Below are 12555 nucleotides of genomic sequence, written 5' to 3' on the forward strand. Positions count from 1 at the left end.
GCTCTCCTCCTTTTCACAGTCAGGTTTCCTGGGACTGGGTGGTTACAGGGAATTAGGAGGTGCACTGCGTTTCCGTGCCATGGAATGGGTGTGCACACCCCTTCTTCACACCGTCACTCACTAAAGCTCGTATATGTGTGTATTAATCCCTGGGGTTGAGTGAGAGAGATCCTACTCCAGCAGCAATCCTTCCCAGAGGCCTGAAGAGCCTCATAAGGTGCATGCGGGTCAGCAGTAATGGGGGGGGGGGGACGGGACAGGACAGTAATTCCCCTCCTCCAGTTACACACCAGCGTCCTCATATGGGTATTTGATGAAATCACTGTTTTACCATGACCTATAGCCGAGCCTGGATGTGTGCTAGCAGTTCTCCTGACACCATCCTCCGTACAACTTACTCTGTGTGTTAAAAACCAGGTAGAAATACAAGTAAAGACTAAAGTCACCATTCGGCTTTATCAAGAAAAGGAATGTATATCAATGAGGAAATGCTTCAGATCAGCCTTTCCAGGCTGTGTTTGCATGAGTTGTAGGAGGATTTTTCATACAAGTAGCCCTGTTAACATCAGTGTCTTCTTGTGCACACGGGTTTGCAGGATTAAAATGGCTTGTAAATGTTAATAGATAACACGTTCAGCAGCCTCATCACTGCAGTCGTTCCACCTCCATAAAACCCAGGGGGAGATTTTAAGGTGGGCCAAATGCATCCCAAAGATGGGTTGTTTCATTAACACAGGGCCTCACAAGGGACAGCGCTGCAAAACCAACCCCAGCGCTGGCCCGGTGCCTGTCTCCACTTCACTGGTTCTGCTGCCCAGATGTCTGCCAACACAGAGCATCGAGTGCATTTCAGAGCTGCTGTTCTTCAGATGATCGTAGTACTCTGACAGCAGCTTCATCCCTTTACTCTCCTGACGATACAGAATCAATATATTAACAGCATCTTGATTTTTCTCTCTCTGTTTTTCCCTTCCAGGAGCAAATTCATCAGTTGTTGCTGATTTTATGCCCACATCCTCATGGAACATCTCCAGTGAATTAGATAAAGGTAAGTGGACATTAAAAATATATAGAAAGATGTGAAATTACATTTGAAAATCTCACTTCTTCCTCTTGACTTGGCCAAGTCAGGAAGCAAAGGGTGCATTTAAGATAAACCTTGTTTCCCTTGTGATCGTTTGACATTGAGTTACACGTGGTTCTGTGATTCCTGGAGGAAGCTCAGCTCGTTTCTTGTACCAGTAAAGTGTTCCACATGGTAAAAATACTTCAAGATGTGAGTTCTGTTGGTTTATGAACTGCCTGACATTTTGTCTGCTGGATCTCAGGATCTGAACTCAGAATTAACAAGCATCAGGCAGGCAGTTTGCCTCGATGGGGTTTATTATGAGATTTGGAAGCTTGAAATTAGGGGGGGGGGGGGAATACATTTGCAGGTGGCAATTATGTGTGATTTGGAGCTCTCCAAAGGGCATGTATTGTAAGACAAAGGGATGCATTTCTCATTCCCCTTCATTTCATAAACTAGGCACCACCAATTATTTAAGCCAAATTGCTCAGCTTCCTCTAGCCCTTGTTGCCAGGCAGTAGCCTGCAGCTCCAGAGTCAATCTGGTCTTTACAATGCTTCTAATGTAACATTTACAGTGGAGGATGCTGTTAGCCACAGCAAGTGTGCAATTTGCTTGCTTATAACTTGGCCAGCCATTAGCTATTTATTTAGACTGAAATTTCCCATCGTGGAGTCATGCCACAGATGGCTTTTCCAACTGTTTTGTCTGTGTTTTGATAATGTTTTTTATGAACATGTGTTCATGATGGTTTATGTTTACACATAAATATGTTTTCTGTGCTGGAGGAAGAGAATATGCCGTTCTGAGGGAGTACTTTAAGGCAAGGTTGGCTCTTCCATATTTGCCTTCCTACCAGGGAAGGAGCAGGGCTTCCTGGTGATCCAGAACGCACTGGAGAAGATGAAAGCTGAAGGGTTTGTGCTTGCTGGTGGGAAAGGGAGAAAAACACAGTCACTAAGCAGAGAACTCCCAATTCACAGCACATTGCTGAAAGGAGGGACTGACAGAATGGGTGTCTTATCCTGCCACAGTGATTGATGCAGGTGTCCATGGCAGAGCTGCAGGTCTGGGCTGTGCTCAGGTAACATCCCAAAGCTATGGAGAAGTGAGAAGTGAGTAAGTGGCATTGAAAAAGCAAGTTAAGGCCACAAAGCCAGTCAAAAGTTAGGAAGTGCCAGAGGGAAGGCAATCAAACAGTCTTAATTCAGGCCTTTTATGATATCCTTGGCAGGTAACCTTTACTAACCTACAGGGTAGATTGTTCTCTAGGAACCCTCCTTCTGAGCACAAGAGAAGACAGGGCCACACTTTGCTGAAGGGGTGGAAACACTGTATTGCACGTGCTCATCAGTGATGTATTCTTCGTTCTCCACTGTGAGCCCAAGGGTTCAACTGGTAAATCACCCAAAATTGGTAGATTGCTATGTATTATACAGCAGGCTGTGTGCCTCCAACCAAAACCTCGATGGAGGGGAGGGTGCATAAAACATATTGAAGATACTGTAATTTGGCAGTGAATTGTATCTGATCTGTGTTGAAAAGTAGCCCCCAGTAGCTTCTGTGGTGTTATTCCTAATGGGAGGTTTTGTGTAGACTGGTTTCTTATGACCAGAGTGGTTTTTAACCCGTATTTTGGTTAAGCTTTCTCTAAGCTGGTAGTTCAAATCCTCTTCTCTTTCAGTAGCGTGTGCCCCAAGTGACCACATTCCAAAAGCTTTCTTTGTACAGTTACAGAATTTTAGAGAACCTTGAAGGAGAGACAGAAAGATCAAAAGTAATGTCAAAAGGCAAAAAACATACGGATGGTGGTGGGGACGTGGCCAGAGAAGCAGGAGTTGGGGTGTTTTAGCGGCTTCATAATGGATATATTGAATAAGAGAGAAGAGAAATGCCCCATCCCTACAAGGGCCTGTAGGGACAGGCCAAGGGGAATGGCTTTAACCTGCCAGAGGGGAGATTGAGATGAGCTCTTAGGCAGAAGCTCTTCCCTGTGAGGGTGCTGAGGCGCTGGCACAGGGTGCCCAGAGAAGCTGTGGCTGCCCCATCCCTGGCAGTGCTCAAGGGCAGGTTGGACACAGGGGCTTGGAGCAAGCTGCTCCAGTGGAAGGGGTCCCTGCCCATGGCAGGGGTTGGAGCTGGATGAGCTTTAAGCTCCCTTCCCACCCAAACCAGTCTGGGATTCTGTGATAGATTTAGCTGGTGAACAAAGCAAGGTTCCGAGGGGCAGCAGGGACTGCCCGCCTCTCTTGCTGTTTGCTCTCTACAAAATGCTCTCTGTGCTGGGCTGTATCAGCCAGGCATCACCACCCTGGCTCCATGAGAAAGCAGGAGCTCCAGAGCTAACAGAGGCAAAGCCTGGGGTGACTGCCACCATCCTGGGTGTTGAGTCATCTTATTGCTCAAAGCAAGGCTCACACTTTCCGTGCCAGTGCTGAGCCTGTGTCAGTAATGAAGCCATTTTCCACCTTGCTTCCATGGCACCTGTTCCTAAGCTATATTGTCAGAAACAGGTAAAGTCCTTTCCCGCTTCTAATCCACCTGGAATGCTGCAATTACCACTCGCTGGGCTGAATCCTGCATTCCTGGGGGATTACCAGCCCCTTTGCTAGACCTGATTAGCATTTAGACTGCTGTAAGCTTACACACCTAAACACGGATTTACATAGGTGATTAAAATGCATTTGCTGCCCAAAAAGCTTAGTCAGAGGGGCGGGTTCTCCCTGTGTGCCTACAAGCAAAGCGAGGAGCACAGGTTTTGTCTTGTCTAAGGGAGAAGCAGGGGCTTTAATGTGGGAGCTGCTGGTTCTACTGACGGTCTTTGATTCCCCTGGTTGCATGAAGCCCAATGCACAGCAGCCCGTGCTGACTCGGTGGGTTGAAACCTCAGAGGGGAGAATTAGACATGCTCTTAGTTTCCATTTCTTTTGCAAACAAGCACCTCAAGAAGTCAACGTTTCTGCTGCACTCAGCATTGAGGTCATGCAGGAGTCCCAGTAAACCTCATTTTCAAGCCTGTTAAGTTCACCACATGAAAGTGGTTTCCAGCCACGTTTCCCAATTAAATGGCTGTCTGCTTTAAGTGGCTCTACCTGCTGCCATTTGGAAATGAGCATCTCTTCCTCCCACATCCCTCCTGTGTTTGGGAAGGAGGAACAAGCTCATAGTCTCGCTAAACACTATCCTGTCTTTTGGAACCATGACTTAATGTGGTGCTTTCCCTTTGCTCGCTGAGTTCTGCTGTGATTATCTTACAACTGAGCCTTATTCAGGTTTCCATGTCTATGAAATAAGCTAAATTGACAGCATTAAACAGTTGCCTGTTTATTCTTTTTAACAGGAAATGAATTTAAAAGAGACGCAGCCACCCGTGAAGAGCTGTTGAAAGCAGCGATTGATGGGAGGGAGGAGGTGGTTTCTCACCAAAACCTTAAAACAACAAACAAACTGGGCATAAAAAATATCAAATAATCGCTTTTAAAACAGGGGAAATGTGGCCATGAGCCTTTCTGTCTTTCCCGATGGGTCAGTCGTGGTCTGCAGAGGGAATGCCATGAGGGAAGAGAGAAATGAAAGTGTGATTAAATGAGTATTTAATTGTATAAGGAGAAATAAGTGAACTTCAGGGGGAAGAAAAGGGGTCTGGCCGTAGGAAAGGCCCATCTCAGTGGCAGGGTATCTGTCACCCCCAAGCTGCTGGCTGAGATGTCCCTTGGGATGGGGAGCCTGCAGCTGCCTGGCATGTGGGAGATGTCCAGTGGGGACCATAGCTCATCACTCTGTGAGGCTTAAAGTCCCCTTCTATGGGGGTTCCTTTAGGAGGAAGCAAGACAAGCAGCCCTGAGCGTATTATAATCTTTCCATTGTATTTTAATCTTCCCATTGCTGAAGGCAGTCTGGTCTCTCATTTCCCCATGTCTGTACATTGCCTCCCCTCTTCCCTTGCACTACAGGACAAGCTCGTGCTCCATCTCTTTGAGAAAGCTTCCGATTTGCCATGAGCTCTTCTTTTCCCTGATCCCTATTAAAAAAGGTGCAGAGCCCTTCATTCAGCTGCTTCTGTTCTACAAACACAACTGTGGAAGGGTTGGCTTTTCCTTCCGTCAGATGTCGGTTTATTTACAAAGAAATAGATAGGTCTGAATTTCAATGAGAGCCTATTTACATCTGGTACAGTAGAGGAATTGTTTGGGATCTCTTCATCCTTAGGCAAAGATAATATTGGAGTCTTTGCCAAGAAAGAGTCAGCTTTGAAATACTATTTTCTTTTGACTATAAGTAGGATTCAACCTCAGTGTATATTCACTCTACAGGGCTGATAAGAGGATGAAGCTGTCGCTGTGGCTTCCCCTGATCAGGTCCTCTCAGTCCCCCTGTGCCCATCTGCATCCTCCTTAGGAGCTCATTTCATCATAGCAGCTCCCTGCCCATGCACAAGGATGTGTCTTGGCTATGGCTGATCCAGAGCTGAGGACAGCATTGAATCAGAATCCCAGACTGGTTTGGGTTGGAAGAGACCTAAAAGCTTCAGTTTCAAGCCCCTGCCAGGGGCAGGGACACCTTCCACTAGAGCAGGTTGCTCCAAGCCCTGTCCAACCTGGCCTTCAGCCACTGGGAGCTGCTTTGTCTCCTCTTGAGGAGCTTTCTCTTCTCCAGGCTGCCCCAGCCCATCTCTCTCAGCCTGGCTCCAGAGCAGAGCTGCTCCAGCCCTCGCAGCATCTCCATGGCCTCCTCTGGCCTCGCTCCAACAGCTCCACGTCCCTCTTGTGCTGTTACCTCATTGCTGGTACCTCCTCCTTCTCTTCACTTGGTCCTTCATGTTCCAAAGAAAACCTTCAGTGTGAGTTTTTGCAGGTACTGCCTGTTTTCCTTCCCTTGTCATGGCCTATCTGCTTTGCAAACAGGTATTAAACATTAGAATGACTCAGGGCTTGGGAACCATTTTCATTTCCAGACATCCACAATCCCAAGCCCAGACTTTGGGCTCCCCACCCCTCACAGCCTCTCTGTGTATCGCAGACCTTGCAGTCACTGCTGTGGCAACACTTAACCAGTCTCACGGTGTTCCAGGTTTTCTGTGGAAAGCAAACATTCCCTGGAGAGCTTGGCAACAAGAGTCAGGATTTTACAAAATGCACCCAAATCGCTCAGTGGGTTCAGGTTAAGCCTTAAGTATTCAAAGGCATATCAATACAAGGATCACCTATAGCAAGCATCCCTCCCCTGGGCATCCAGAGCTGAAGATAACTCTGGAAGGCCAAAACAGGGGATGAGGGAGCTGCAGCATCCACTCCACCCCCCTGTGTTTGTCACTGCGTGTCATTAGCTTCTTGGAGATCCTTGTGCAGGCAGAACATTCCCTGGCAGGGTGAGCTGGACACGGAGGAGGCCATGGAGCACAAGAGGGGCTGCAGAACATGCTGGTGGGTACAGCCATGCTGCTGATGGACCTTTTGGGTCTGGGGACTTCTTGTGGGGAGAAGCAAGCCTTGCCATCCTGACTGATGAATCCAGACTAAAGCTGTCACCTTGGCAAGTGTTTCCAGGCAGGGAAATGACCTGGCTATGAGTTGTTGCAGGGAAAACCTTCCTGCTGTCCCAAGGAGAGTTTGACTCTTGGGCAAGCTACGTCTTAAGAAGCATGAACAAACCCAAACGTGGGTGGATCGAGGCCTTCTGCCCGTGGCCCCAGTTCTTTAGAGACTTCCAGGTCCTCTTTAGACTTGACGTGAATTCGATACGCGCGGTGAGAGGGGAAGAATTACAGCTTTCACATCCATGCACCATTTACCTTCCTATTTTCCTTGATTATCTGGGGGATATTCAGTAAATCAAGCTCCCCCGATGGGGCTCAGGGTTCTCATTCGATTTGGGGGGTCCCGTTAGTAGCGAGGCAGTAAATTACAGCGACTTTGTTTGACCGTTTGCTTAGGCACAGTACATTAGCTCCTTTTGTTTGCTTTTCCATTGAGGGAGCGTGCGTTCCTCTTGGAGAGCTTGCGTTGCTTTAATGTCTCGTTTATAAATAACACAGGGTGTGAAATTTGGAGGTCAGGGAACGCAGCCTGCAAAAGAAACCTCCCTGGGTAAAGTCGGGCCTTCGTGGCGAAAATCTGCCCCAAGATGCTCCACTTACAGGGGATTTTTGTATAAGCTCAGTGTGTGCAGTGAATATCTGAGCGTTCTCCATAAGGTAACTCTCTAACAACCTTTTCCTGGCTCATCCAGCTATCTTTGCTTATTTGAAAGATTGATAGATCAGAGGGTCAAGGGACGTGTTTTATTGTGAGTTTCTGTTCCAAATTTCCTGACATTTTTGGTTCTGAAAAAAATAATAGACCTTTCAAAGGCACAGAAAGGGCTAATCAGAACCAGATCCTAAAGTGATGCTATGTCAAAATGTCAAAAATAACAGCTTTTCTTTGACTCTACAGCATTAATCTTAAGGCACATACCTTTCCGTACACCCTTCCTTTAATAGCTTGAGGTTTTGTACGTGGCTCTTTACTGCAGAGCAGCTTCTAAAGTGACAGCCAAATCCCTTGATGGTTTTCAGTAGTTGGGTTTATGGCTGGATGTGGACGTTTGTTTGCCTATTCCAAATCACTTCTCTTTTTGTGTGATGAAGTTTAGAGGCTTCCTACTCGTGCTATAAAACTGGCTCCTGAGTAAAGAAAAGCTTCATTTCCCCTTGCCAGATTAGAGCATTGAAGCTGTCCTGGAGACATCTGTCCTTAAACCTGGAAGTTGACTCGTAAACGGAGAGGCAGATGTGAGCTCTCAAAGGCATATTAAGAATGTATGTTGGTAGGGAGGGCAGTGAGTTGTCCGGTTCCTATCCAAGGCAGTGGGGTTTGGGTGCCCACCCCCAGATAACATTTGGGAAGCCCAGAGGCATCTGTGCTTCTCTTCCTTCGTGGTCCAGGGCAATCTCTAAGCTTCTGATTATCAGCAAGCAGCAATTAATTCTGGGAATCCCAAATACAGTGAATGTCTCACATGGAGATCTGCAAAGCTGTAAAGCCTCAGGCAGTGTGCAGCCTGTTCCAGTTCAGTCAGTTATCCTCAGGTGGAACTAAACCCTCTAGATAGTGTCTGGGAAGAGAAAGCCCAACACACAGCTGTGTGTATCCTGAATTGAGTCTTGCACATACACATCACTGAGGAAACTCATTTGAAACTGAGCTGGGCAAGCAAAGGCAGTGGAGTATTTCCTTTTCTCCCAAGACAGTTGACACTGAATATTTCCTCGTGATTGTCTGGACTTCTTTAACCCTGAGATTCCTCATATGGGTTGCCAAATCATGGGTTGAGTGCGGTATCCCTTTCCTCCCACTGTCATTCCTCTACTTTTATATATTTAAAATAAGTGAAATTCCAGCTGGGAGTCTTCCTTTTGCCCCTTTTAATAACAAGGGTATGTTGATCAGACCCACGGATCAGACCTGCCAGGAGTTGTCTTCCTTTGTGAGTTATGGGCAGATCAAGTAATCAATGGTTAATCCTTTTTCCAGCGGAGAAGTATGGGCTCTGTCTATGGCCATGCTTCAGTCAGAAATCCTGCTGGTTGCTTCTTCAGCTTAGAGCTCAAGTTCATTGAGCCCTTCAGGCTGGGTGGGCTCTGTGTTGTTGCATTTCTCCAAAGAGATTAATTCCATATAGAAAATGAGGTCGATGTTGGGCTGATACGTGTGGGTAGGGAGCAGGTCCAAGTGTATCATAGGATCCTAGAATGGTTTGAATTGGAAGGGACCTCAAAACTCCTCCAGCTCCAACCCCTGCCACAGGCAGGGACACCTTCCACTAGAGCAGCTTGCTCCAAGCCCTTGTGTCCAACCTGGCCTTGAGCACTGCCAGGGATGGGGCAGCCACAGCTTCTCTGGGCACCCTGTGCCAGCACCTCAGCACCCTCACAGGGAAGAGCTTCTGCCTAAGAGCTCATCTCAGTCTCCCCTCTGGCAGCTTAAAGCCATTCCCCTTGGCCTGTCCCTACATCCCTTGTCCCAAGCCCCTCTCCAGCTTTCCTGCAGCCCCTTCAGGCACTGGAGCTGCTCTCAGGTCTCCCCTTCAGGAGCCTTCTCTTCTCCAGGCTGCCCCAGCCCAGCTCTCTCAGCCTGGCTCCAGAGCAGAGCTGCTCCAGCCCTCGCAGCATCTCTGTGGCCTCCTCTGGACTCGTGTAGCATCAGACTGGACTAATCTGATTAATCCAAAGCTCTCAGTGAATGAAAGTGCTTCTTTCCAGACTCATATATTAAATTGAACAGACTGTGTCAGCCTCTCTGGTACGTCCAGAGGGCTCTTTCCCTTTAGACAAAGAATTAACTCTCCTGTCCAGCAGCTGGAAACAGCGTCCTCACAGCTGCAGGTTTGCTTGAGAAAGGTCTGGAGATGTTCCTTTCCAGAGAAGTGTGTTGTTACATGTCTGTAATGGGATGTAACTTGGTGAGCTCTGTGGCACCTGGATTAAAGCTGTTTTCAGGCTTGCAATGGTTTGAATGGAGACTTTGATTTTAGCTTTTCCTTGAATATTCCAACAGATCAGAAGGGCATAAAGAAAAGGATAAATGAAACAACAATTTTTCTCATAAAATACACATTTCAGGGTTTAATCCTGCATCCCCATCGTGCTTTCAACACCGAGTGAAATCAGAAACATGCAGCTCACACGGTGTTTGGTGGCTGGGGGGGGGAAGGTCTCAAAATCCTCCTCCTAGCAAAGAGGGTGTTACTGCTCTAAGATGTGTCTTTGGTAATTTAAGATCGAGTAACGGCGTGGTCGCAGAAGAGATTAACATTCCTCGGCTGGAGAGGACGAGCTTTTATTTTGAAAGCCACCTGGGTTCCACTTAAAAGCAGTGGAATGAATGCTGCAGGATTTATGACGGCCGGGCTGGCTCCTATTGAACAGTGTCAAACCGGAGCCGTGGAAGTGCACACACTTCCCTCCTTCGGAGGCACGCAACACGCGACGTTGTGTCCTTGCACAGCTGTTGCTATTCTGTAACATCAAACCGGGCGAGAGGCTGGCCATGAAGGATACCTAAGATTTGGATTTTATATGCAGTGTCTCCAATTTATGCGCTTAGGCTCATGAAGATGACTTATGATGTGTTGTGTTTGCATTGGCAACGGCTCAAACCCAGAACTATATTTCAGGCTTGGCTTTCCAGATATTATCTCAAGTCATTTAAAAGTTCATTATAGGGCACCCGCTAGTGCTGCTTATAGTAAAGGGGCTGTCAGCATTTTTTTCCAGGGTTTATAACTCAGCCATTAGAAGGGAAAAAAACCCTCTGTGGGCTGAAACTTGGCATTGGGGGTCTGGGCCCAGCAGTAAATTGTTTTTACAAATTAAAAGAAAATCAGTTGGGCTATTATTAAATTAGAGGTGGGCTGCGTTTTATTTAGAACCTTTTTCAGGCTTTTCTCCCCTTACTTCTCGAAATGAAAAGGTTTCCAAAGCGTTTTTATGGAGTGCTGCTCTCAAATACGGACCGGCTTTTGTTCTCTTCTTGAAACCCTGAGATTTCACTTCAAATATAATCAGAGTGCGTCTCCCAGCATAGCACTTTTCACCTTCAAAGTGCTTTATGAGCATTATCTCATTAATGTACATAGCAGCCTCCCCATGATGTAAGAGGGATTATTATCCTCACTTTATAGCTGGAGAGATCGAGCCAAAAGGTTTAAGGCTGTTTTTAAACGGATTTAGTTGCTCAAATCCTGTGTGAGCTCTCATTGGCTTTTGGGTGTCTACTTCCCCTTGGCTCTTCTGAAAATCACAACTGAAGTGATTCACCCCAAGAGTACTCCAAGCCAGGATTAAAACTCAGACTTTCCAATGGCCAGTGCCACAAGATCAGTTAATTCTCAGGGGCACAGTAATTACTTTGTGCATAAGAACCATGGTGTTTCTAAGGAATTATTCGTTAAGTCAAAGGGAGTCAACTCTGGGCACCTGGGGAGCTCCATGGTGGCTGGGAGGCTGTTAAATGCAATATGGTGATGCATGGTGTGCTCTAAGTCTATGGCCGTACAACACGGTGTCTTCATCGTGTGTGCCAGCAGCAGGTCCATCCCGTTTCATCAGCCCTGTCCACCTCCTGCTGAGAGCACAAAGGGAGGATTTAACATCATTTTCCTTGGCCTTTGGTCCCAGAAGGAGATGTTAGTGCTGATGGCAATGGGAATACCTGGACGGAAACCTGGATGCAAGCAGGAGCTATCTTATATGTTCTTTGCATACTTGTTCTAAAAGGGAGGGGATGGTGGCAGTAGCTTTAGAGATTTGATGGGGTTTGGTAGGTGAGAGTTAGACACAAATATTAAAAGTGAAATGAAGCTTCTCTTTGGCCCCTCCACAGCAGACAAGACCAGCAATGGATGGCTTCTGTGCATGCCAGGGAAGGAATGCTTGTCATTTTGTATGCCTCAGTAACAGTGCAGGGTGCTTTGGAAGCATTGTGAGACATTCAGCTCATTTTCAACTACAAATGTGTGAGAAACATCCTCTCATGAAGCTTCCAGCTGCTCGAAATCTGCCCTGTTTAAATCTCCTCTCAGGTGATCTGCTTGGTCTGATTGATGATTTGGATACAAAATGTGTGGATTTGAGGACTCAGCTAAGCTGAATTTAGCAGATGGACTTTGGTTTAGTGTTTCTGTAGTAGTTCATGGAGGAAGGTGGGGAACACGTAGAGGAGTCAGAAGCATAGAGTCATCAAATCACAGAATCAGAGAATGGTTTGGGTTGGAAGGGACTTTAAAATCCATCTAGTTCCAACCCCTAAGAAACTCCTGATGCCAAGAGGCTGTTTCTGTTTGTACCTTAGGGAAGTGTCGCCATGGCTCTTGCTTTACAGCCAGACTTTTTGCCTGACTTACTGTTGCTACTGATACTTTAAATCCTTCTCCAGGCCTTGGAAACCTACCCTCCATCTCTTCTCCTTTATTCACCTCTCTTGTATACCAGAGGACCTTTAAAATACTGTCTTTACTGTGGTGTTTGTCATTAAGACCATCACACAGCTGAGGCCATTCTGTTTTCTGGCTGTGTTATACTGTAGATGTCTGAACCAAGCTTTGAAACGTTATCAGGAATTGAATAAGTGACTGCGGTACAGAAATGTTACATTGGATAATTAAATGTGCTTATCCAGTTCCATGCTATTAGTGTGACTTTATTAAACCCAGATTGTGAAGAGAACCCAAGAACACGTGTGCTGACTTCGATTGTGCTGCCCAGGGAGGATATTAAGATAGCAACTCAGAAACAGTTCTACTCTTGCCATGGAGCTTCCAGAAAGGATTCTGGAGAGCTGCAAGGCCAGCTTGACACCCCTTGGCCCATCCAGGAGCCGTTGGACTCTGTTGTATGTCTTCACCAAAGGCTGGATCTCTGTCCTTTTCACTCCATACACAGATTTCCTATGTCATGAGGTCCATGGGAGTGTAGATAACAGTTGTATTTTGCCCAGTTTCATACC

The 12555-nt window shown here is 46.7% G+C and overlaps 1 protein-coding gene across 2 annotated transcripts in view; it reads left to right on the forward strand.

Moving 5' to 3' along the window:
* Window positions 1-12555, forward strand: part of ROR1 (receptor tyrosine kinase like orphan receptor 1) — a 176495-nt gene that overhangs the window by 116076 nt on the left and 47864 nt on the right. For both annotated transcript variants that reach the window (XM_057409381.1, XM_057409382.1), the window contains exon 2: window positions 977-1048. In XM_057409381.1, coding sequence (XP_057265364.1) covers window positions 977-1048 — 72 coding nt within the window. The remainder of the gene's footprint in view (window positions 1-976; window positions 1049-12555) is intronic.

This window comes from Pezoporus wallicus, unplaced genomic scaffold (assembly GCF_028554395.1).
Source record: "Pezoporus wallicus isolate ANWC-B61680 ecotype Strahan unplaced genomic scaffold, APGP_CSIRO_Pwel_v1 contig_8108, whole genome shotgun sequence".
Lineage (NCBI taxonomy): Eukaryota > Metazoa > Chordata > Aves > Psittaciformes > Psittacidae > Pezoporus > Pezoporus wallicus.